This window comes from Pelobates fuscus, chromosome 5 (genome assembly GCF_036172605.1).
Source record: "Pelobates fuscus isolate aPelFus1 chromosome 5, aPelFus1.pri, whole genome shotgun sequence".
Taxonomy (NCBI): domain Eukaryota; kingdom Metazoa; phylum Chordata; class Amphibia; order Anura; family Pelobatidae; genus Pelobates; species Pelobates fuscus.
This window is the reverse complement of record NC_086321.1, coordinates 101,164,389-101,191,252: the sequence shown is the minus strand read 5'-3', so window position 1 is coordinate 101,191,252 and position 26,864 is coordinate 101,164,389. Positions and strand designations below refer to the sequence as shown.

At 40.0% G+C, this 26,864-nt stretch overlaps 1 protein-coding gene across 2 annotated transcripts in view; it reads right to left on the bottom strand.

The window, feature by feature from the left end:
• Positions 1–11,811: 11,811 nt before the first annotated feature.
• The window catches only part of AP3S1 (adaptor related protein complex 3 subunit sigma 1), a 54,326-nt gene continuing 39,273 nt past the window's right edge, over positions 11,812–26,864 (bottom strand). The window contains exons 6-7 of one of the 2 annotated variants that reach the window (XM_063454108.1): positions 24,139–24,180; positions 12,782–12,838 (exon numbers count right to left, since the gene is read on the bottom strand). In XM_063454108.1, the coding sequence (XP_063310178.1) occupies positions 24,145–24,180 (36 nt within the window). In that variant the 3' untranslated portion in view covers positions 12,782–12,838; positions 24,139–24,144. Of the gene's footprint in view, positions 12,839–24,138; positions 24,181–26,864 lie in introns of both variants that reach the window. The other variant, XM_063454107.1, reaches the window with a different exon arrangement.

The following is a 26,864-nucleotide window of genomic DNA, read 5'->3' as shown; positions in this document are numbered from 1 at the left end:
CCCAAAACGTCTGCTATCTGTACTGTGTCCTCTAATAAATTGCAGTAGCACCTGGGTGTGCACAACTACACTGGATGTGCGGGACTCCGTTTTTTCTTTGTTTGCTGTACTACACTGCTGGGACTACAGTGTGGAGCTGCTGCAGCTCAGGTCGAAACCTTTTTACCTTTTACTGTGACTGTGTAGGCATGTGTTGTGCCTCTATCTCATCCTATTTATTTATTTATTTATGTATTTATTTATGCATAGTGAGCACCTGTAGAAAGGTAAAAGGTCTAACATATAAACACCTAACTTCATGTTTTGGTTGGCCACCACTTCATTGTGTGATTATTTTGTAATTTTTGGTGTGGTGTATTGGGAAGACCCCATTATCACAAAAACATTTTTTTGTAAGCTCGTGATCATAGTTTCTCTTTTCGGTATTTTTGTAACTCAAGTGACCAGGGCTCTACACACTATTGTCTTTTTACGAATGAGTCTGAAATCTATTTATCTCATATAATATGTATATCTCTGGAAACTCTGCTCATTAAATAGATTAGAAAAAATATTCCGTGATTTTTATTTCATCAGAATGGTACTCACCTTTTGGATTTTTTTTACTTAAACGACAACATAAGTATGTTCTCTGTGTATTGGCACAAGTATGAGTTAAATGTGATTCCACAGGCTCTGCAGATTACATAAAAACAAGCTTTTCTAAACAAAATTATGGCCACAACAACAACCAGTACGTCTTCAGTACAGAATGTAATACATTTCACCCATGAGATAAATCAAAGGTGTTCCTCTGCCATATAACACTCAGAAGAAACTCACAATTGGATGTTTTATCTATGAAATTAAATGCAGATGTGCAAAGCAACACAGAAAATATTCCAATTAGCAAAAAAATAACTACTTTATTTGTTCAAAAGAGAATCACATAAGAGAATCAGCTGTGTCCTCTCTTTAACCCCTTAAGGACACATGGCATGTGTTACATGTCATGATTCCCTTTTATTCCAGAAGTTTGGTCCTTAAGGGGTTAGCTAGTTGTTCCATTAAACTTCCATCAAAAACTGCCTATATTTTTTAGATTTTACAGATCCAAAAAAGATGGATATTGTTTCGTGAACCATATATTTTTTATATATCTTCCATCAATTTACTATTGTGATTACATTTACGTAGCATGCCTATATTCTGTGTTATGGTTTCTTGCCCTACGGGCTTTACGTGATTTTTTTTTGGCAGCCTCTTTCTCTTATAAAATAATTAACATTTCAGTGTACTCATAAAATCAAAGGATTTGTCCAGCCCCTTGTTATTAAGGAATAAAAGCATGTCCAGTGCATGGACAATATATAAGAAACTTAAAATGAAACAACATAAAATGAAAATAAAGATGCATACAATAATACACAGTGAGTGTGTAAATGAATATAATGTAAATTATATAAAATAGAATCATAACCAAATTTAAAAAAAATAAACCTTAAATAATCATTTTAAAATATAATTCTGCCTCCTTCCATCCCCATAGTTGAAGGTGAACTTACCCCTTGACTTAAAGGACCACAATAGTGCCAGGAAAACAAACTTGTTTTCCTTGCACTATAGTGCCCTGCGGGTGCCCCCACCCTCAGGGTCCCACTCCTGCCGAGCTAAAGGGGGAGGAAGGGGTTTAAAGACTCACCTTTCTCCAGCGCCGGGCTTCCTCGGCGCTGGGGACTCTCCTCCTCCTTCGGTCATCATCGGCTGAATGCGCATGCGCGGCAAGAGCCGCGCACGCATTCAGCCAGTCCATAGGAAAGCATTCTCAATGCTTTCCTATGGATGCTGGCGTCATTCCACTGTGAAAATCACAGTGAGAAGCACGGACGCACCTCTAGCGGCTGTCAATGAGACAGCCACTGGAGGCTGGATTAACCCATATGTAAACATAGCAGTTTCTCTGAAACTGCTATGTTTACAGCAGGCAGGGTTAACCCAAGAGGGACCTGGCACCCAGACCACTTCATTAAGCTGAAGTGGTCTGGGTGCCTATAGTGGTCCTTACGGGATCACAATTCGTCTCAGCCTGTAATAGAGCGAAAAAATACATACAGGAAATGTAATGTAAAATGTTTCTATGAAATGTAATGTTTCTATGGTTTCCAGGCTTTCTAGAGGCAATGACAGGGCACAGCAATTTGATGCCCCATATGTGTCACCCCGCCAGAAACACCACTGTTAGTCAGGATATTCAAGGCTAGTGCAGGGATCTGCAGTGTTGGAACATATCATTGCTTGCGCAAGTTAATGTATTATCTATGTACTTTGCTGGTGTTTGTTGTGTCGCAGAAACACAATCTAACTCTTTGCCAGATGCTTGTATGAGAAGAGACCTAGATATTCCATACAAGGTTACTCCCCAACAGAGTGTGCTTTAGCAAACTCAATGCTTCCATAATATAATCAGCCTTTAGTTTATTTTCTCTCCACTAACTCCCCCCTGCACGGCTAATTTTTCACGCTCACTAGATTGGTATTGGTGATAGATGTTCGATTGCCACAGGGCTGTCATCACAAAGAGTTAGTCCAGGGTTCTTGTTATGTAAATCGTTTTGTTTGTTTGTTTATCTGTTGCTTTACTCCCTCCCATTATCATTCCTTCTCCTCCACTGCAGCAGGAAATGCTCTGAAGCCATGCATAGGTGGTCTCATACTTCATCATATGGAAGTTATATCCATAAAATATCTCCCCAATATGACACTTAAAATAATTCACTTAAATTATTAAGACGCCCCCAAACATTTTTTTTTACTGTTCAGAGAATTAAAGAGATGGAACGCAGATGTAGTCTTTATTCAGGAATCTCACTTTGCTAAATCCTTTAATATAACACATAAAGACTGGACTTTGGATAGATAATTCGCCTCCAGATCATTTCACAAGCACAATGGGGTAGGACTATTACTTCATACTACAAGTCAAAAGCTACAGTTTAATGAGGCGTCTCAACACAGGATACCAATTGTGGTTGGAGACTGTAATACAGTACCATGTTTGGAAGCTGACACTCTCTTGGGGAAGGTGGGCCAGACAAACTTCTCAGGAGTTTCATAGACTCCTGCGATCTAATTGACATCTGGAGAACTTAGATCCCCGACACAGGGGACTATACTTTCTACTCCTCTCACACAGAGCTTACTCCCATATGGATATGTTTTTGATATCCTGGAAAACTGTGCATATAGTTCAAAGAGCAGACATTTACAACAAATCTTAGTCAGGTCATGCAGATAAAGCACTTGCCACTGAAAGCTTTTGAGCACCATCCCCATGGTCATGGAGGCCGAACCGCCAAACTGCAGTAATACTTCCACATTAATGTTACCCCAGATGTTAGCCCCCTCCACCGTCTGTCCTGCTCACAACGCAATTCTTAGAGGACATCTAATTACGATAGATCAAAACTAAAAAGTTTGTAGACTTACAAAAATTTTAAATACAGCTGAAGAAGGGCACAAGACTGCCCCTAACCCACAGTCCCTGGACACACTCAGGGTGGTCAGAATGGCTCTGTAACGCACCCCTGTAGACTAAGTTGTAAGGGAGCTGGCCTGTTTGTGCAGAGTCTTCTTTGAAAAGGCATACAGGATGGATACATTCCTTGCCAGAACTCTTCGCCCAAGAAAACAGCTGGAACCAGCTTTACTAAATCTAAAAAAATTAATCTAAGAATGGTTTAAAAAAATGTACTTGTGTTCCACTGGCTGCTCCTGGATTCTTTCCAAGGAGAACTTGGTTAGGTCATCTAAGCAAGATTGCTGTATAGGGCTGTGCTTAGCTTCTTCTGCAGGAGCGCTTGATGCAGTGTAAGTGCCCAGGGAACCTAGAAAAATTGTCGAACTGCTTAAATGGTTTGACTCCGGGAAAGTGCACGGAAGCTGTATGGTGTTTGGAGTGTTCCTTTAAGACAAGCTCATAGTACGGCTTTCTTTAGCGGTGCTAGATCAGATTCCATTATTAGACATTTATCAGCTAGGAAAACTGTGGACACCATGAGAAAAGGAGTCCCGTGAGACTATAAGTTCAATAGGCTAAACACTTGTCCAGGGTTTTCATATTGCTTAGACAATATTAAAACTAACAAAAATGTCTCAATGTTTTAAATTCTCAAAAACAGCTGCACATTTTGTAACCCAGTTTGGCATTATAAGCAATAATAGTCATTCGGGCCGGCAGCCAGTGCACTTTAATAATTCAGCAATGCAAAAACTACAGAGAATAAAATTTTAATCTTTTTACTTTAAAGGAACACTATAGTATCAGGCACACAAACATGTGTTCCTGAATCTATAGTGTTAAAACCACCATCTAGCCCCCCTAAATATAGCAAAATCTTACTTTTCACTCTGCAGCATTGCTGCTGCTGGCTCTGCACCTGATCTGCCTGCTTGGCTGACATCATCAGAAGCGTTATTCAAAGCGAATCCAATGCTTTCACATAGGCTGAGCTCAGGGCCGGACTGGGAAAAAAATTAGGCCCGGGCATTTTTCAATCAGAGCGGCCCCCTAAGAAGGGGGCGGGGCCAGAGAGGGTGTGTTTTGTCATCACTAATGACAAGCACACCCCCTCTCAAAGTGAGCAAGTTGGTTCAATGCGCAGAGCCGCGCTGAAGAGCTCTGGCATTAGAAAAAGGCTTGCGCTGTGTTTGCTTTTAAATTGTCTCTGGTGTCTCCACAAGTGGGATACCAGAGGACAATTGGGCCAGGAAAGTGTATGGTGCATGTGTTTGGAGCCTGCTTGTGAAATTACGTGTGTGTAGAGTGTGGTGTGGTATTGTGTAAATAGGTCAATTTCATTTGTGTTTGTGGTGTAATATGTGTGGCTAGGGGCTGTATATAGTGTGTGTATAGGGGGCATAGTGTTATAGGGGATGTAGCGAGTGTGTGCATACAGGCTGTAGTGTGTGTGTGTGTATAGGTGACGTAGTGTGTGTAGGGGGTTGTAGAGAGGGTGTGTAGGAGATCTAGTGTGTAAAGGACCCAGAGTGTGTATAGGAGATTGTGTGTGTGTGTGTGTGTGTTTGTGTGTATATATATAGAGGATTAAGAGTGCATATAGGGTAAGGGATCTAGTGTGTATCTGGAGCGTAATGTGTGTGGTGGTGCAGTGTGAGGGGTGCTGTAGTGTGTGTGTGTGTGTGTGTTTGTATATATATATATATATTTGGACGTATTGTATGTGTGAGGGGCGCAGTGTGTGTGTATTTAAGAGGGGTGCTGTGTGTGAGGGTGTTTTTATCTGCCGTCACATTCTAGGTTTCTAATTTTCTTTGTCTGTTAACTCACTGAGGGTTATTTTATATATGTGTATGTGTGTGAGCGAGGGTGCTGTCTGTCTGAGGGTGCTGTCTGTCTGAGGGTGCTGTCTGTCTGAGGGTGCTGTCTGTGAGTGAGGGTGCTGTGTGTGTCTGAAGGTGATGTGTGTGTCTGAAGGTGATGTGTGCTGAGTGTCTGAGGGTGCTGTGTGTCTGGGTGCGCTGTGTGTCTGGGTGCGCTGTGTGTCTGGGTGCGCTGTGAGTGTTTGGGTGCTGTGAGTGTTTGGGTGCTGTGTGTGTCTGGGGGTGCTGTGTGTGTCTGGGGGAGCTGTGTGTGTCTGGGGGTGCTGTGTGTGTCTGGGGGTGCTGTGTGTGTCTGGGGGGGCTGTGTGTGTCTGGGGGGGCTGTGTGTGTCTGGGGGGGGCTGTGTGTGTCTGGGGGGGGCTGTGTGTGTCTGGGGGTGATGTGTGTGTCTGGGGGGGCTGTGTGTTCTGGGGGTGATGTGTGTGTGTGAGGGGGCGGCTGTTGGTGTGATATTTTTTTTATTTCAATATTTTAATTTAAATATATTATTAATAATTAATTATTTTTTTAAAATTTAAATATATTATTAATAATTAAAAAAAAAAAGAAAGTTATATCCCCCCCTCCCTTCTTACCTTTAGCATGGGAGGGGGGGAGCCGTTCTGCCTGCGAGGAGCCGTTCTGCCTGGGGGGGATCCTTTCTGCAGCTTCCTTCCCTGGTGGTCCAGTGGTGAGAGTGAACTCTAACCTGCCGGCTAGAGTTCACTCTCGCGAGATCTGAGCGTTGCCGCGGTAACCGCGGCAACGCTCAGACCTCGCGAGAGGACCCGGCGGAGCTGCTGGATTGAGCTCCGCCGGTCCTCTCTGCTGCCTCCCTCACACCCCACAGCCGGCGGCCGCCTGTCAGTGTCTCTGGGCCGGTGAGGGAGATCTTTGATCTCCCCACCGGCCCATGGAGGCTCAGAGCAGGGCCGGCGCTCGGGTAGCGCGCTGGCCCTGCTGGGGCTGGCAGGGGAGATCCTGTGATCTCCCCTGCCAGCCTCGGCCCCACGGCCATCGCGGCCCACCGGGCATTTGCCCGGTGTGCCCGATGGCCAGTCCGGGCCTGGCTGAGCTCCTCAAGGAGGCAGATCAGGGCAGAGCCAGCACAAGTTAAACTCTGGCCAATCAACATCTCCTCTTAGAAATGCATTGAATCAATGCATCTCTATGAGGAAAGTTCAGTGTCTCCATGCAGAGAGTGAAGACACTGAATAGCAGTGCTGCACACCTCTAGTAGCAATCTGAGAAGTGGCCAGTGAGGATATCCTTAGGCTGTAATGTACACACTGCATTTTCTCTGAAAACACAGTGTTTACTGCAAAAAGCCTGAAGGGAATGATTATATTCACCAGAATAAATATAATAAGCTGTAGTTGTTCTGGTGACTACAGTGTCCCTTTAACTCCTTAAGGACCACAGGCGTACTAGGTATTCCTTAGTACTTACCCGATTACCGACGTTCCCCTGCCGGTGATCCGTGTTGCTCCCAGTCTGGGGGGACTGCCTGACAGCCCAGACAGTCCCACCTCGGCAAATTAGGCCGCTGCGGGCCATGTGATCGCTCTGAAAGAGCCGTCACATGGCTGCAATAGGCATCCATAGTGCTGTCTGAACTGACATGCAGTCTCCCTGCATTGTAAAATAAAATAAAAATATATTTGTTAAAAATATAAATATATATCTGCACAGGGCGCCATGGGAGTCATGCGGCCGACACAGCCCACACATGGACGACCGGGATTATAAAAAACAAAACCCCAATATTGTGGCGGGGATGGAGCTTGCCATGCAGCAGGGGTGGAGCTAAAAGTGCCGGGTAACTGCTGCAGGGGGAGCCTGCTTCCCCAACAACCAGTCTCCAGGAGCTGCACTGCCTCCACTCCTCTATAATGAACAGAGGTAACTATGTGTTATTGTCTGTCTGTGTGTTTGACTGTCTGCCTGTGTGTGTGTGACTGCATGTAAGTGAGTGTGTGTGTGTGTGTGTGTGTGTAAGACTGTATGTATGCCTGTAATTGTGTGTGTGTGTTTATCTGCCTGTAACTGTGTGTTTCTGCCTGTGTGCATGTGGTGGATTTGACAGTGTATATGTATAACGGTGTGCATCTGACTGTGGGACTGTGTGCACATAACCCTGCAAAAATATACACCTGCATTCGCACATAGGCCTAAACGCATATTTTTATCTGAATTAAATATCCATCACACACAGCACAAATATCACATACAACCAATACACGCATATCACACACAGTTAATACACCCATTACAAATATCACACACAGTCATCACACCTATCACATACATAGACAACACAAACATTACATCATATTATAGTGAGTTGCATTACAGTGGAGCTCTGGTATATAAAATGCACATTACTCTGTTTTATAGTTAGGGAGCTCGGTGATACACTAATACACACATTACTTAGAGTTGTATTGTTGTGTAGTGTATGATCTTGTCACAAAGCTCCACATTAATGGGAGTTTTATTGTTGTGGAGCTCTGTGATAAATGGAGAAGGAGTACATTACTACAAATGTTTATTCCAAAGAGGTCAAGGTAAATAAGTATAATCCAGAGCTCTAAAGCAAAACCGCTCACAGTATTATGTGACATACTTAGTCTGCTCCTCTGTAATGTAGAGGAGGCAGTCTGGCACTTCTGGCCTGCCCTTCTATGGGCTGCAGACCAAAAGTAGCCATCTTTCAGCTCGGGATAATCAGAGCACTGCCGCAGATTACAGGACACTGCTGCAAGTCCCTGAGCTTGCAAGACAGTTACGCATGGTCTGTACTTCAGATTAGCATGCTCCTCTCGCAAATAGGTAAGAACAGGAAAGGAGGAATGAATATATTTTTTAAAATCATTATTAATTTAATAAATCCCCTATACAATCACTACACTCCTATGCGCACACAATATACATGGACGGGTGCAAGGTGAGGCGCTGTGAAGATTTTTCACACTGGGCGCCTAAAGCCGGCCCTGATTTTATTGATTGCAATTTGAGGGACCTGCCTGACAATCCATTCAGAAAGTCCATTGAATTTAATTTGCTAGCACTGTATTTAACCCTGTAACTTTAATTAGTGTTTCAAAACAGTAAAACATATCACAGCGATGATATTGTCAATGTAAATGATTTTTCACACACAAGGGGCACTTTCACTAATGATTTCATTGTTGTGATACGTTTTACTGTTTTGAAACACTAATATTTGTGTTCAGCGAAGTCTCCCGAGTATAACAGTAGTATCCCCCATACACAGGTTTTATGGTGTTTTTGAAAGTTACAGGTTCAAATATAAGGCTTAATTTTTGTTGCTATTGAGAGCGTATGGTAGCCTAGGAATGAGAGTTAACCCTATGATGGCATACCATTTGCAAAAGAAGACAACCCAAGGTATTGCAAATGGGGTATGTTCAGTCTTTTTTAATCGCCACTTAGTCACAAACACTGGCCAAAGTTAGCGTTCATAATATTTTTTTTGCATTTTTAACACACCAACAAATATAAATGCTAACTTTGGCCAGTGTTTGTGATTAAGTGGCTACTAAAAAAGACTGAACATACCCCATTTGCAATACCTTGGGTTGTCTACTTTAAAAAAAATATGTACATGTGAGGTGTGATTCAGAGATTTATGACAGATAACAGTGTTACGTCACTATTGATACATTTTAAAAAATATATATTTTGAAACAGCAATGTCCTACTTGTACTTATAGCCCTATAACTTGCAAAAACAAAAAAGCTAAGAACATGTTAACACTGGGTATTTTTAAACTCAGGACAAAATTTATAAACTATTTAGCATGGGTGTTTTATTGGCGTTTGTAATTAGAAAAAGTCTTTGTTTTTCATCATATTTTATGAAAAAAAAAGTTATAGTAAATTACATATGATATGATGTAAATAATGATATCTTTCGAAAGACTATTTAATGGCAAGAAAAACAGTATTGTGTGGGTACAGTAAATGAGTAAGAGGGGGAAAAAAAGCTATACACAAACACTGCAGGAATGTAAAAACAGCCCTGGTCCTTAACGGTAAGAATATTGAAAAACGGTCTGGTCACTAAGGGGTTAAGCATCATATCTTGGGTATGCAAAAGATCTAATATAAAATCATAGAAAAAATATTTTTGCTCAATTAGGTTTATGATGGTTTTAACTTGTCAGGTTTTAACCAAATTCACATGATTTAATCTATCAAGTTATTGCAATGGTTCAAATGTGGTAACATGGCAAACACCTCTGCTCACTGTGGATGTAAGGTGCCCTAGAGGCTGTCCCTTGTTGCTTTGGCCAATCACTTTAGGGCTTTATGTCAGGATATGCCGCTTTAAAAAAAAAAAAAATATATATATATATTTCTATAAATATAAAGATCTCTTGGTTATGTGTACTAAATTGGATACTATAAATCAGTCTCTTAATTTTTTGGCCTTTGCTGAGAAACACGTTTCAGTCCCCTCTAAAGGAACTCTATAGAGTCAAGAATACAAATGTGTGTTCCCAACCCTATAGTATTATAGGGTTGCTCCACCACCTTTGCTGAGAGCTTCAGAATTCTGATTATCTCAGCCAAGGAAGCGGGCCAGAACCAAATGCCACAGTGGTCAATCTGCTTCTCCTCATAGAGATACATTGGATCTCTGCATGGAGTTGCTGAATGTCAGTGCTGCACAACCCGCGAAGCACCTCTAATGGCCATTTGAGTGACTGCCACTGGAGGTGTCCCTAGGGAGCAATGTAAATGCTGCCTTTTCTACATTAAGCTGTAGTTGTTCTGGGACTATAGTGTCCCTTTAAGCTTTTACCAGCATTTAATTCGATTTGTAAACCCTATGAGAGATACTTCTATTTAACAATCTTATTTAATCTTTCAGCAAATAAAGTATCATCCAAAACAATTCCTCTCTCAATTTTGTAATAGACTGGAAAGATGGGCACTCCCAAAGAGTAAAATATTATTCTAATCAATCAGTATACCGTTTTTGCAAATGTTTGCAACCAGAAATTCTATTTCTTGAACGTTAAATGTAAGGGCAAATTTCAAATGAGGGGCACAGATGATAAGACAATCAACAAGTATGAGTAAACTGTCCACTGGGCCTTTGTAGATGTGAGCAAATCTACTTTTCCTTTACATTATCAATGAACAAATTGACATAAGTGGGTTCTACATTCATCAATGTGGCAGTTTCAATGGCCTCCATATATAGCAGGGGGTTCAACTAAAACCTTCCCAAAGAAAATCACAGGTTCTCTAGCGCTAGTTCCACAGCGCTACGTCCCTCATCATGTCTGACTGAGGTATATAAACATCCCATATCTAACGTAGAAGAAGAAGAAGAAGGGAAAAAAAAAAAGTAAAAGTATAAGAGGCTGATGCTTCCACAGTTTCCAATTTAAACAGTAAATCAGATCAGATTTAAAAAAAAATAACCGACTAGGTTTCAGATATCTTGTGTAAGTGTGACTTCTGAAGTAGATGGGGCCAGGAAGTAGCGGTTTCACTAACCTAAGACCATGAGGGGATACTAAAGAACTTTAAGAAGTGTTTTAAGTGTGTAGAGGGTGTCCTCTTTTTTTTATTTTATTTTACAAAAAGTACAGATTTCAATTGAAATCTGCACTTTTATAGAAGAACCTTGTTACACTCTGTGGCGGTCAGTCAATCAAACCACTGGACCTGTTACTTTCTGGTAGTTTAGCGGAGGTTAACTCAAGAGGCAGCAATAGCTCAAAGCACCATCCTGGCAAAGACTTCTCATTGAGCTGCATTGGGAAGTCTGTGATTGGACAGCCACAGAAAGTCTCAGCAGGTTTAGAAGGGGAGGGCTGGAAAAGGCTTCAGATATGAAAGAGATGCAGCTTTTGCAGACAGTTTATAGATATGCCCCCAATGAAAAACACATAATTACATGCATGCATGTGTTCATTGGGGTGTATGTATAAGAACAGTAATTTAAAAAAAATATATATATATTTATTATTTGGGCAAGGGAGTGAGTGTCCCTTTAAGCCATGCTGCAGAGCAGAAAATGTATTGAACAGGCACATCATTTACAGCTAGGGAAAGTGCTTACATGGTCCTGAGGATGTCCCTCAAGCTTTCTAAAATGGATTTGCAGATTGGGCTGGAGGAGAGTGTGGTCAGCAACCTCAGCAAAATTACATAAAAATCAAGCATTTTTGTATATATCCCTATGCAAGTCATGGCAGTTTATATGTTTTTATATTCACATGTCACATACTGGATCATCAAGAGTCGCACTACATCACAGTGAAAAACTTCAGGAAACCATGTAAAAAGACACACAGCTATTCTCTCAACCTATATACATGAATAAAGTATAGAATGCTTTTTATGCACATTATGCTTCAGAAAACATCAATTTGTCCCTTTCAGTAGGTGGTTTTGATATCAGACAGTGCGTTTAATGAATATTCATTTTTATTCCATGACCCTTTGATACACGAACATGGAAATGGGAACGGTCAGAACACAGAGTGATTATGGTTTGAACTTAATGGTAACTTGGCTCACAATACATTCAGCTTATAAAAAACAAAAACACAGAAACCAAAAACAAAACAAGCAAAAATAAACCCACCTTTACCTTTACATGCGGCGGAAATAGACAACCGATACATTCATAAAATATTTATTTTACAGAACATCAAATCCAAGACACTACAACCTCAGCAGGTTTATTACAGTTTTCAAATATTATTTTAGATTTTATTTCCATCCATGCCAAGGAGCAAGAAACCAATAAAAATAATAATAATAAAAAAGTTGTAGTATATTTTTTCAAACACAAAGGAGTCCAGAACCAGTTAATTAAGTTGGAAATTAAAAAAAAAAAAAAAAATCTTTATCTAACTGTTCTCGTGCGTGGTACACTACACATTCTCAAGTAATCTAGATCAACATGGAATGCTCAGCATCTAATTATAGAAGTTAAGTGGATAGAAAAGATAACACTGTGGCTTTAACAACAACAATACATATTAAATATTTTTTCCAGGATAGGTCAAAAGCCAAGACACGCCTTAACTGTTTAAGTGCCATTACAATCTACTACAAGATACAGGACATTGTTATTCAGTTTGCTAGTACTTCTGGCACTCAAAGAGGCATAGGAATGCAATATGGAAATCATACTTTTCCTAGTGTTTGCAATGCTGAGTAAAACTATATCAGTTATACATTTCCACATATAATCTACAGAATTCCTACACTTTTCACTCAATAAAAGGTATTTTTTTCATTTTTTTAAATTTTATTTAGTAAACATATCAGATTATTATATTAACAGTGAAGGGTCAGGTCATTTAAACGAGGGCAAGTTTGGCACTTTTATACTGATGTCCCCAATGTTAATATTCCGCGGCATCTCCGGAAGGTTCATATTCTTTACGGCAGACACAGCCCTCGCTGGAGCTCCTGCTAAACCAGTCTGTGTATAGGATATAAAGAAAGAACAAAAATAAATAAATAATGAAATTAGAAGCAAAAAAGTTATTGAGTGATGGTAAACATAGCTTGATCCTAAAGGTCACAGCAGGTGCATGATATCTGAATGTTTGCATGAAATGAATTAATATGAATTAGGGGTTAGACAGGTCACAAATACAGAGACACATAAAACGCTGACTTAAAGGTCTACACGATTAAAATACTTCACATGGGGTGTTGAGCTGTGAATTAGTTTATTTTTTTGTTTTCATTTATATAATAAGGCCTGCATGGTATTTCATGTTAGCTTAAAGCTGAACATCAAGTTTTTCTTTTAAATCACCCTAGTAAATTGAGGTTTTTGTGTATTAACTGAAAAACATGCTTGTGTACGTTCAAGTCACAGTCTAAACTTGTGCAGAAGTGATATTGACTCCTGGCAGATGAAGAAAAATGACAGTGCCTGTGAAGGAGAGAGTTTCAGGTCATTATTACTGCCTTTAGCATCAACAATGGACAGTCACAACCAAAGTGGGGGTGTCACAGAGCCTCTTTAATATCTTTAGTGACTAAACACAGATTCTTTCATAGATTAAAATAACTACATTTACCAGACCACATTTCCTTCTAGTTGGTGAGAGCCCACAAATCAAATATATAGGATAAAGTCCCACCAAACCAGAAGAGAAATGCAAGGCTTCAGCACACTCCTTCCTCACTAATTCCTCTTCTAGAATCTTCACTTCTCCATATGGCCAAGAGGAGGAGAAAGGAAAGCAGTAAGAACCAACAAAGCAAGCAGGGCAAGTGAAGCACATACATGAGGCATCAACAATCAATGAAGGGCAGGGACTTCTAGTGTCTCGCAATGCAAAAGGAAATTCATTTGACAAGTAAGACTCAAACTTTGTTTCCTTCTTTGGATAGTGAGAACCCACAATTCATGAAACAGAGCAGGATATGAGGCCACGTATAAAATGAGCAATGATGGTGACAAAAAGGTCACAACGGTCTGCCAAAGGCAGTGTCAACCAACTGAAAACCACCAAAACTATAACATTTAGATAATGTATTCAAGGAAGACCAACTGGCTGCCTTTCAGTTTTGGTAAACAGAAGTCTCATGGTGAAAGTCTCACTAGATAGCCTCCTACGAGCAGTGACCCTGTTCAAGGGAGGCCTTTTGAATCATGGATTTCGTGGGTAAACTCGTTCAAACAGTGTCCTCATCAACCTATTAATCCCTGTCACTATGTGTAATAGTGACTAGTTTGTTGCAAAATATTCCCCTTTATAATATTGCAAGGCACTGTGAAATATGTTGGAGCTATATAAATAATGTATGTGCCAGTCAAACTCAAATGATGTCTAGAAAAACAAAAACAAACAAGAAATAGAATTTACTAAAAAGTCTAATGGCCTCAACATACTAACAAGGCACAAACAATACTATGCAATGATTTCTCCTCGTCATTCACTGGTGGAGGACAAAAGGAGGGAGCAATCTCTTGGTTAATATTAGCGGAGATAACCTTTGGAAAAAAGGAATACGTGCAAAAACCTTATTAAAACAGCAGAGGACTTGCAAGAAAGAGCTTAACATTTAGAAACCCTCCTTGCAGGGCAAACTGACAGAAAAAAAAGTCTCCTCCAAGATAACTTCAAATCTACTGAATGTATACGCTCAAAAGAAACATATCGCAGCACCCGGAGCACCAGGTTGAGACTCCAAAGCCAGGTTATGCCATACCACAGGTTTAATCCCTGCCAGTGTCATACCGGGGGGTGCCTCGCGGCAGCCACGAATATCCCATTTCCATGCTGCTCTCACTGGGGTGAACACCACGTTATCTGCACTATCCGCGAGACTTCCAGATTTCCATTGCAACCGCACGCAACCTACAGGCTTCCTTTGAAATTACAGGACCCTGTGGGTGTTACACTTTATACTTCCCTGTTAGTGAGGTCATATTTGTTGGACGGCTTGCACAGATCACACCTCTTTGTGTGTCCTGGTGTAGGGTGATGGTGGTGTCCAATAGTATTCTTTCTAGCCCTATATAAGTTCCCCCCTTGCTGTGAATTATTTCCCTGTTGTGGTTCTTGTTAGCTTGAGAGTGCTTTTATTATTATTATGTTTTTCCTGTTGCTGACCTGGTTTTGTATTTTGACTATTCTGACTCTCTGTATCCCTTTTGACCTTAGCTTCTTTTCTCATTCTTGTGTACCTCTGTATTCCTTGACCTAAGCCTCCTTTTTTACTACGATTTCTTGCCTTTTTAGGCATACGTCAAGTCCGGCCACCCTAAAGTCTGGTATATGTATCCTGTTTTTGCTTCTTTTTTGGCCAACATCCTTGGCCAACATCCTTGTAGGGGTTACCCCAATACTGACAGACAGTGACTGCAAAAAAGTCTGGATGTCTGGAAGAGAAACCAGCTTATGGTGCAAAAGCACCAAAACAGATAAAATCTTACCAAATGTACTTGTGGCCAAACCCTTGTCTAAGCTATCCTGGAGTAATCCAAAATAAGAAGATTTAAAAAGGCTCCCACCTGTTCCTATACGAATAACACACAGCAAGGTATAAATGCAGGTATTAAGAGACTTGAAAGTCGGAAGCAAGGTTTCAATAAACGTATCCAATAAACATCTGGAATGTCAAATAACATGTTCAATTTCCATGCCATCATAGACAGACCCCAAAGGTCTGGATTGTAAAAGGGACTTTGGAGAAGAAAGTTCTGCCATAAAGGCTGTGGGCATCTCTACCAGACTTGCACTCTGGTCATGCAAACAAAAGCTATCAGAAGCAGATCTAGTGTAAGTTATAACATATGGTCATGCAAACAAAAGCTATCAGAAGCAGATCTAGTGTAAGTTATAACATAACTTCCGTGCATTTACCAGGGTCACAACATGCCTTCCTCCTGGCACTATACACATTCAAAAAAGAGGCTTGTAGAAATTTTGGAAATTCCAGCATCGAATAAGCTGGATGAAGACCTCAGGATGGAGATTCCCCTGCCTTAAGTGCAAGGCCTGGCACAGTTGTCCTCTCAATTGTCTACAAATGGAATTGGAATCAGCTATAGCTTCAGACTCTAGACTATCGTGGAGACCACCCTCATGGCAGTTGACACAGGCCACCACAGTGCTGTTATCAGATGCAAGGCAGACATAAGTTTTCCAACAGAGTTCCACACCTCCTCCAATGCCTCGGCTTATGAGGTGAACAAGTTCACTGTGCTCTTTGTGACTCCCACATAAACAGTTCTTAAAGGAACACGATTGGACAACCAATGGATAGAAAATCCACCAATCCATGTAGCACTCCCTCAGGTGATCCAAATGTAGCTGCTGCAAGAGGCCCTTGGATTTCCAATCCAGTAGGCAGAAATGGAACTCAAGAAGTAGGTTCAAGTAGAACAACTGGAATGGAAAAGCTTAATTTTCATAAAGACCAAAATTAATTTAAAGTGGAACTGTCACCACCTGGGGACTTACCATAATTTGCAAAGACCTTTAATAGTGACATTGCCACTAGGGGTCCAGTCGGGGTAGGCAAAGGTGAGATTTACTAACCTGATCCTGACCCTCGTGGGCATAACCTTCCAGCCGTTCCTCTTCTGAAGTGCCAGGAGCAGACGTCACTACTGCATGCGCAAAAGTACAGTATTATGGAGCATCCCAAAAGCGCGCGGAGATAGATATAGCCAAAACTCTGCCCAGTGTCAAGTGGTTTAAGGTGTAGGAAAGGAAAAGCACGGATACAAAGTAATCCCTACTTTGTCTTAGTATATGTTTTGACTGGGTAGGGGTTCCAGTAAATTCCAAAACAGGCAATTTGAGTATTTCATTAAGTTTTTCTATTTATAAAATACTCATTTTGCAGGAGGGGTGGTGAGGGGGTGAAAGTGCCACTTTAAGGAATAGAGCTAGCTTGTAAGGCACCAGCCACCTTTGTTTGCACTGGATTACTAGACAAGTAAGACCTTCCTGCACCAAAGGCAGAAGAAATCAGTGTCTCCATCTCAAAAGTGGGACACAGACACTGGGAGGCAACTTTGGCAATCCAGATGCTGTGAACTGCATCTCCCATAATGTCATACAGCCACAATGCTGGAAAGGCATCAGTGGAGATGTAGTTCACAACAACTGGAATGTCAAAGGTTGCCTAACCTGTCCTAAGGCAAGCCACGTAAGCAACACCCTGCAGACAATGATTAGAATAATTATTAACCCTTATAGAGTAGCAATAAGGGTAAACATGAATGGTGCCAGATCGTTTAATTTGGTACAGCACAGTTAGAGAGCCTTCTCTGCTTTCCTTCTGAACACAAAAAGACACTGTTTAGTACTTAACTATGTAGAGACTTTAGAGCAGGTGGGAATGTGATCAAAAAATTCCATTCCATTGCACAAAGTTTTTTTCAAAATACTAAGAGATGAACTGAACTGACAGGCAAACATACAAACATAGCTACTGTCCCAGTAAGTGCATTCCTTTTAAACAAGTTGTGTCCCAATAACATTCCTCAAATTACAGACTTGGTAAAGTGGAGGTAGAGTTAAAGTCACTCCTTTACACCCTAGGGTCATACAGGGTTGGAAAGGGTGGCCTGAGGGCAGGATGGCACTGAAACTGGCACTTACCTAAGGTGCACCTTGACACTTCCAACAGAAAGCCTATGCCCCATCTGGATCTCAAGCCTGGCCATCTACAAAGGGTGTAAACCCAATAGACTTTCATAAATCGGGATAATTGAACGACCCAGGAAAGTAGCAAACACTGCATGTTTCCATTCAGGGTACAGTAAAACCCACTAGTGCAACACTGACAATCCTGTGCATTCATCGTTCAACCCCTGAGCCATTTAGGACTTAGTAGGTGGACCAGGTGACCCTCCATTGCAGACACAGCCTCAATTTCAGGCTTGTAAAATATATGTATCAGAAAATAAATCTTTACCATAGGGTTTCATCTAACATGCCTTCCATCATGGTAAAAACAGAACCATGGACTCTAAAAAAAGGGGATAAAGAGGGGAGAAGCGTGCTGAAGCATGGTATAATGGATGTTTCTACCGCCTATGGGTGGGAGGGCCGTTCTCAAATATAAACACAACTCGTGGGCTCACAACATCCAAGAAGAAAACAATATTTTGAAATGTCATCTCGAGTACTTTAAAGGGACACGCTACGCACCATTAACATTCTAGGTAAATTAGGACAGCAATAATAGGCTGTAAACAGTAAGCACAACGTATCCTATTGCTTGCAGTCTATGTTTGCCATCTAAATTTGGACATGTAATAAGTAAAACTCCTCACCTGTGTATAGCATGAGAGGGAGAACCATGTTTTCAGTCAAACTGCTCAAAAACTGCCCCTTCATTAGAGACGTTTAAACTTTGTCTGATACCAGCAAAGTTTATTGAATGTTTAGAAGCCCTATAAAGGTTTAAATGTGAAAGGGTTTATAAAATACCCCTTCCTGTCTCACTGGAGATTCTTGGCTGATATCAGCATATCTAATGGCTAGTGTAGGAACTCACCTATTGAGGCTTGCCTTGACGTGGCTGGTGAGCGTATATATTCAAATGGCCATTGGAATAAAACTAAAGAGCCTCCATTTTGTTTAAATGCACATGGGGATTTAGGCCAGAGCGCAGGTAACGTTCGCTTTGTTTTTGCTCAAAAACTGGTTGACAAAAACAGGTGTAACTGCACCACCTTTAATAAACTGTTGTAGTTTTGGTGGTCAGTGTCCCTTTATGTAAGCATCTTAATGTGAGGTGCTAACTTAAGGATATCCTTACATGTATACTTGTGTAAAACTTCCATTCCTCGACAAGACAAAACGGCATGGCATAATGATTCCAAAGATAATATTCTAACTACAACAAAGAGTTATGCTTGTTAAGCTAAACATGTTAATAACTTAACAAATCTGTTTACCTGTAAGAGTTCTGCAAAGAAAAAGCCTACAAATACAAACAAAATATGATGACTTACCAAAGAAAATTTTATTTTTATTTGATTACAGGTCACAAGGTAGATACACAAGGTCAAACAAACATAGTACCTACCTTTAAATATCTTCTCTGCAATAACCTCATACAAGAGAAGACAAAATGTTTATGGTTTCATCCTCTATTTTTCCAATAGGATATACAATATTTGTCCAAGTTTAGATCCTAAGAACCTTTTTTGCTTTTTTGTTAGCTCTACTATATGAGAATTCTCACGGAGGATTCTGAAAACCTTAATTACCCATCTAATTTCTTGAACCTAGCTGTATAACCGTTTCAATTAATAAACTTTTAGAAGGCAACCAATTTTATGAGGAACATAACAAGAAGCAATTTCATTTGTTATTTAACAAATGCAAGTAGTTAATCAACGGACACTGCATGCTGTATACGCAAACTGTCAAACTGTAGATGTAAACACGTTTGTTCAAACCAAAAAGGGTTTAGTTTTATGCCTTTCTTACATATAACACACGTCAACAGCAGAAATGCAATGATGCTGAGATGATTCGTCACAGGGTAAACAATATGATCAATCTACTTCAATGAGGTTATACAAATGAAAGGATCAAGAGAAAGAAAACAAAATGAAGTCTGCAAGTATATCCAAAAGGGGCCAAACTGCTCGGAGGCTTGTACAGACACTTGTTTAATTTCAATATATGGAATCACAAGGATAGTAATGCAAAGGAATGAGAACATATTTCATTGAATTCATTTGCCAGGTCCACAAAATAATAAAATGAAAACCAAAAGGAAAAAAAAGAAAAAGAAAATAAATTCACAGAACTACAAGCATAACTTAAAGATGATGAACATCAAAAATGTGTATATCATGCGGTCAAGTCACAGTTTTGAAATCTATATGAAATTCCTACAGGAACAGTAAAGTGTTAAAGAAAACTTGCCTAAATACCAACCAATTTGTAGATAATAAAACACCTAATAATAAATATATTTGTATATATTTTTTAATTAGATGAACTGACAGTACAACAATGACCTGACATTGATACGTTAATCAAGATCGGTACTCCAAAATAAAGAGTATGACAACAGTAGACAATTTATTGTAGATAAAGTTAATTCCAATTGAAATCCTGAATTTCACAGACAGCAGCATGAAGCTGGTAATAAATGTGTGTTTGAAAAGAGACAAACATATCAGTGCTTCTCAAACACCATTAATTGTCCATTGTAACGTTATCAGCATCATAACACATTATAGGGAAGGCCTAGATCCTGGACCACTTACGATTCCAGATGAAAGGTTAAAAAAGCATAAATTAGATAAGATGTGCAATGTTAGCATTAGATGTTTTTTCGTTTGTTTAAACTATTAAGATTCACCAACCACCTTTAATAAGATGTTCATTTAAAATGCTTTAGCATCTCTAAGTTTGAATGCATCATTTTGTGTCTTATGTTTTTTTTTTGGTTTTTTTTTTAACATTATCTGAAGTCCCTGAAAGGATAGCTATCACCACAAGCTACTGGCACATTAAGTTATTACAGAACAGTTTTCTAAAGCAGTCATTGTAAAAAGTAGAATGCCATGAGATTTATTAAATACGGCGTTATGGTCACATAACATAATAAAGAGCAGTTTAAAAAAAAACTAAAAAATCTTAATCTATAAGAACATGTAAACACAGCAGGCAGCGTTCTTTCCATACACAGTACTTTTTAAAGTTACACACTCTGCACTATAAATTGCAGAGTGTATTTTTTGTTGACTGCATAAAGGGTGGTCTGTACCAGAAATGGATACAATATGTCCAACAATGTTGAAAAAGCATCACAGTAAAGTAACATGTCCCAAAATTAAATTTTATGACTATCTGTGCTCCGAATGTTATTAACAGTTTAGAAATATTGTAACAATAATGCTCTGTTGTGGGATGTGGATGTATACTAATATAAACTTATTCTAACATGGGTCATAAAAATCTTAAAAATCTGCAATTACATAATGTGATCTGAATGGGTTTCATATGTCATGAACTATAAGCGCCAGCCCAGCTGATGCTGTCTCAATCTGGAGCCACTATATCTGTAGGATAGAGCTCTGTTGTTTCCCTTTCATGTTGTACCCATATCCTGCACTTGTGCTAGAACAGACTTTGGGATTTCGGACCACGGCATGTAATTCTACAAGTGTGAATGAACAGCAAATGTCCTGGCTTTTGTTCCTGATTTGATCACTGAAGACTGCTTGGTGTTATATGAATGGAACTCTTTTCACAAACATTTTGGAGCCCTAGCCTTAATTCATTATTTTTGCCTGTGTTTCTTTGACCTTGTGATCCAGACCCTTCCAGAGAAGTCTGTGCTCATGTTAGGACTCCTTTGCACAAGGTGATTTGTAAGGTTCGGTTATCTGATTTACAGCTCTACAAGACTAAGCAGAAAACTGCATAAAAATGGAGCTGAGAGAAAGGAAATGAGAACAGGGATTGAAAGGTATGAGACCTTGGTGGAGAGGACAGACCAAGAGTTAAAGGACTATTTCAATGTGAACTATACATTCTAAAATAGGGTTCTCATATCCTAAAAGGATACGATCAATTATTTTAAAAAGTATCTTTTCGTGAACCTTTTTTTGTATCTCAGTATAAACACATCAGGCAAAAGTGGCACGGTGACATTTAATATGTAGCACTACATAGATATGGTTATATTTGTAATTTTTCTTTTCCAGCCTAAACTTCTACAAAGTAGGCAAAGCTGTGCAGATTACATCTATGAATACCACTATATCTCCACAAACGGTATCCCGCAATGCTATGGCGTCCTACTTGATATAAGTGTGCATCTGGTAACCCATATATATTAAGTAGTACAGGACCACTTTTAAAATAATCCGGGAAAACTATTTCTGACCTGAGCACAAATGAGATTGAGTTCAAAGATACTTTCTTTCGAAAGTAGCCTGTCTCATGGGCCTTCTCAGTTATGCTTTCTCTACCAAAAAACTGAGCAAGTTACAGGCAGGACCTAAACAGGGAAGGCGGTTTCCAGCTGTCAAACTCTACCTCTGATAGAAGTCAAAGAGGATCCTCCTTGTGTAAACAATATGTTTTTAATATTTGAAATCTGATATATTTATAAAAATGTTTATCTAAAACAAAATACAAATCAAACCAAATGTAGTTATATGGCAAACATGAATTCTGACAAGGAATAAAAACTTGAAGATCATGCAAACACACAAACACTTGACACAACAACCATGGCTGTGGTGGATTTATACACGTTTGTATGACCGTAGTGAGAAATATAAACAGGTAACCCCCTTTAGGTATATGTCACGGCTCAAGAAAATGATTTACATAAAATAGTTTAATGCCTTTTCCAATTGGCTGCTCTAAACCAGCGCTTCCCAATTGGTGTTCCGCGGAACACTAATTTGGGTTCCGCCCAAAAATGTGAAAACAAAATGGCCGCGGGTGGCGAGGGAGCAGTGATGACGTCACTCCAGCTACGGCGTCACTAAGAGGCACGCGAGGGAGCTGAGCAGGGATATCGCCGCCCGCACGCCAGCCGCTCTGCAGCCCCACTGGACCCCAGGGATCGCTAATCAGCAGCCCCACTGGACCCCAGGGACTGCTCTCCAGCCACCCAGCAGCCCCATAGGGACTTCATGCCAGCAGCCCCCCTGAACCACAGGGAATCCATGCCAGCACTCCTAATGGTAGGAGGGCTGGGTGGAGTAAAATGTTTTAAAAAGATTTTTTTTTAAATTACCGTATTTATTGGCGTATAACACGCACTTTTTCTCTCTGAAAATAGGGGGCAAATGATGTGTGCGTGTTATACGCCGATATACATTTTTTTTGCTCCATAAGACGCACTTTTTTTCCCCTCAAAAGTGAGGGGGAATGTCTGTGCGTCTTATGGAGCGAATGCGAAGGTTTACTTACCTGTCTTAAAGCGTGGGCCGGTGTTCAGCGCGCACCGCGGTACTGGAACTTCAATTTCAGGTTCCGGTTTCAGGCGGAACTGAAAGGAAGTGCGCACTCAGTGTGCACACTTCCTTTCAGTCCCGCCAGAAACCGGAACCTGAAATTTAAGTTCCTGTACCGCGGTGCGCGCTGTGAAGCCGGCCCACGCTTCAAGACAGGTAAGTAATTATGGGACAAGGGGAGGGAAAGTGCACTATGGGACAAGGGGAGGGGGGGAGAACACTATGGGATGAGGGGTGGAACACTATGGGAGGGGGTGGAAAATACTATTAGTTAATACCCCTGCTCTAAACTAAAGGATATTTTGTAAATGTGGCGACCACAAGTAAAAACAAAGTACTGGAATTCACAGCAATAAACATATTATGAATTCCAGAAATGTGTGTTTTAGCCAAAGTCCATCACATGGCTATGTCTATGTTTACAAAACTGCACTTGACTTGTTCTACAGAGTGTTACTAAGAGGATGAAAAGTCAAGGATGACCTACTGGATTAGAATGTAATAGTTGTAAATGCCGTTCTGAATGATATGCATAGTTTATCGTTTTTAGAGAAATTTCAAATAGAAAAAAAAAAAAAATACACCTTCGCTCCCCCAAAAAATAACTTGTACGGATAGTAGGGTCAAGGTAGATCCGTAGAAACCTGAGGATATAGATGTACATTAATGGTATTTTGTTTGAGGAAATGTATAATTAATAGAAACTATAAATCTTGGCTTTGATATTATCCAAAATATCTAGGCGATAGTGAAAAAAAAACAATGTGCTACCTGCTGAAGCACAGTCTATTTTCTAGATCAGGAGAGTGGATTAGAGTTAGTCCAGCGCTAGTTAATGTCTCTCAGTTGAGTTATGGATTGTGAGATTCAAACCAGTAATGAAAATGCAATTTTAAATTCTTGAATAGACATTCCATTAGTAACATTCAGCTAGAGTGTGAAATCACCCATCCAGTCGGAGAAATAACCAAGCTACAGCACCAGTCATCCAGCATTCTCCTTCGTTATACGCCATTTCATGTTAATTTAACCAAGGTACAGACTGGGTTAGAAAACAAAAGAAAAATAAGAGTTGTTTCACATTAATGAACAGAAAATGCGTGAGTAAAGCACTAGTAAGGTTAATAAAAATGTAACTAAACAAAGAAAAAAAAATCAGCACTAGCAAAGCTTGTGTGGGCTGGCAGATATAAAAAGGTATGAAATTGTTCTTGAATGTCTGGCCTAAAATATAATGTCAGTGACATCATTTTGCTTTCCCATTCTCAAGAGTACACAAAGTACATTTGGTTTGTTAGTACCTTTGTCTACCTGTCCTGCCTGGGAGACTGAAAGATAAAGTTCTGTAAGAGAGAAGAACGGAAGAAGCTAAATCGAATTAGTAAAACATTTATATAGATAATCCTTCCTCGGGGACAGTTACAGATCAAATCCGTAATGAGAAACCAGGTACAATGATGAAATCCACAGGAATTAAACAATCTCAATCAATTAGGATCATGGAGAGGTTATCGTTCAAGGTGTGTACAGGTTCTGCTTGTATAACTCTTACTTACCTTTAAAACATAATTAAAGAGGCCATTGTACTACTCTGGATTATACGGTACAGATGACGTTGATAGGATAATAAAACACCTGTCAACATGCCTAACAAGTTATTTGTTTGTTGTTAGGATGAATTTCTACATGTAAGTCTAGACACAAAGAGAGAATTGTAATACACATTTAACTCTCTGGAATTTAATACTTTTTCATGTAACTATATTATAAAGTATAGCAATGTAAAAAGGGGACTACTGTAACACAGCCAAAAATGAAGATCACCAAGAAACAAGATGTGAAGCAGTCACGTTTCCAGGTTAGTTTGCACCCCGAGTGGAATTGTCTGTTGCCCCCCTCCCAGGAATTGTATTTTTTGTGTGTAATGCTCAACAACCCGTTTCTCTTTGCAACTTCTTGTGTGTAACTCCTAATGCCTCTTCCTCCAATTAGTCACTCTCGTAAACCCTTGTGTCTCTCCTAACTCCCTTGCGTGTCACTTAATGTCCCCTGATCATCTTGTGTGCCTCTTAAGCTTCCTTACCTCTTGTCTTTCTCCAACTCACCCATAATCCTTGGCTGTCTCTTTATCTCCCTAACCCCTTTGTGGGTTTCTCCTATCCCACCCTCCTAACAGCCCCTCACCTGCTGTGGCATATGTAACAGTTGAATTGTTGTAACAATGTTGGTAGTTTCAAACACTACTAGCATTCTACACACAATGCCTGATAGGACGGTGCATCTTAAGACATAACAAAAAGAGATCTATGAATTATCTGCCTATTTGCTAGATATTCTATAAACCACAGTTATGTACTCTTTCTTTTATTTGCAGGAAAAAGCCATTAGGAGCTGTAGAGCTAAATGAAGAAGAATATGGTGGAAGTGAGAAGAGTTTAAAGGATCACTATAGGGTCAGGAACACAAACATGTATTCCTGACCCTATAGTGTTAAAACCACGATCTAGCACCCATGGGCCCTCTCATGCCTCCATAAATATAGCAAAATATTAGTGTATACAAACCAGAAGCTGTAACAATGCATGCTGTTTGCCTCAAAAAAACAAACAAAAACAAGCAGTCTGCTGACATCATCAGAAGTGGTGGCCTGATCCAATCACAATGCTTCCCCATAGGATTGGCTGAGACTGACAAGGAGGCAGATCAGGGGCAGAGCCAGCATGATTCAAACACAGCCCTGGCCAATCAGCATCTCCCCATAGAGATAAATTGAATCAATTAATCTCTATGAGGAAAGTTCAGTGAATTCATGCAGAGGGAGGAGACACTGAATGTTTGGATGCATTTTAGGCAGCCATGACCCAGGAAGGATCTCTAGCAGCCATCTGAGGAGTGGCCAGTGAAGTTATCACTAGGCTGTAATGTAAACACTGCATTTTCTCTGACAAGACAGTGTTTACAGCAGAAAGCCTGAAGGTGATTCTACTCACCAGAACAAATTCAATAAGCTGTAGTTGTTCTGGTGAATATAGTGACCCTTTAATGTATGTATATGTCCCTTTTTCTATCTTGTGCCATCACACATGCAAACGTGACTGGTTATGAGATAAAGTGGTTATGGTGTCTAGTTAACCTTTAAAGATGAAGATGAAGTTGTTATGGTGAGAAGAGGCCCTCTTGCACTCTCTTATCTAATGGGGTTAATCGGTTCTTGAACAATTGAACCGCAAAGGCTTCCTCCAGCGCCAAGCTATAGGCCCCATTACGTACATTTTTTTCTGACTGGGTAGCTACTGATTGGCTTAGAATGTCAGCTGACTTCACTAGCCAATCAGCAGCACCCCTGCATGGCGTCACTCTGTGCTACTGTAGTTTAGTTTCAGGAGCTTTCACATGCATCAGCAGCTTACAACTGGTAGCACTAGAAAACAAACTAAATACAGAAGATGACTGCGACTTGGCGTTTGAATCCTCTCCACCTTTGAAGCAATGTGAATGCAGTTTGGTATTTGGCAACATTACTAAAGCCATTTGGAACTTGGCACAGCAAGGAAGACATCATTAAGATGAACAGGATGTGGTAGAAAATTACTATCATACTTTCTTAATAACCTTCTAAATTCCAATGTTTTTTGTTTTTGTACATGGCAGACGTCAAATGTTTTCTTTTTTCAACCAGCTAAGGCATACTAGATGCATATATTAAAATTTGTTGCCCTAACCCTAGTCAATCAAGGTTAAGAATTCACTAGGGAATTTCAAATTTTAAAACAAAATCGCTTATTTTAATGGTTTGTTTTTAAATTATAAGCTAAAAAACTGTCAGGGTTATTCCTTAAAGTAAAGCTTGCTTGGAATTCAAAGTGAATTTCACATTTATGGCACAAATAGCCAAACTATAAATTTTGACTTATTTAATATTTGGCTATTTTTGCCATAATTTACAAATTTATGTTGCATTTCAAGAAATTCTCACTTTCGTGAACACCCCTGTATGAGTTAGTGATATTTTTTTTATTACTGCCTA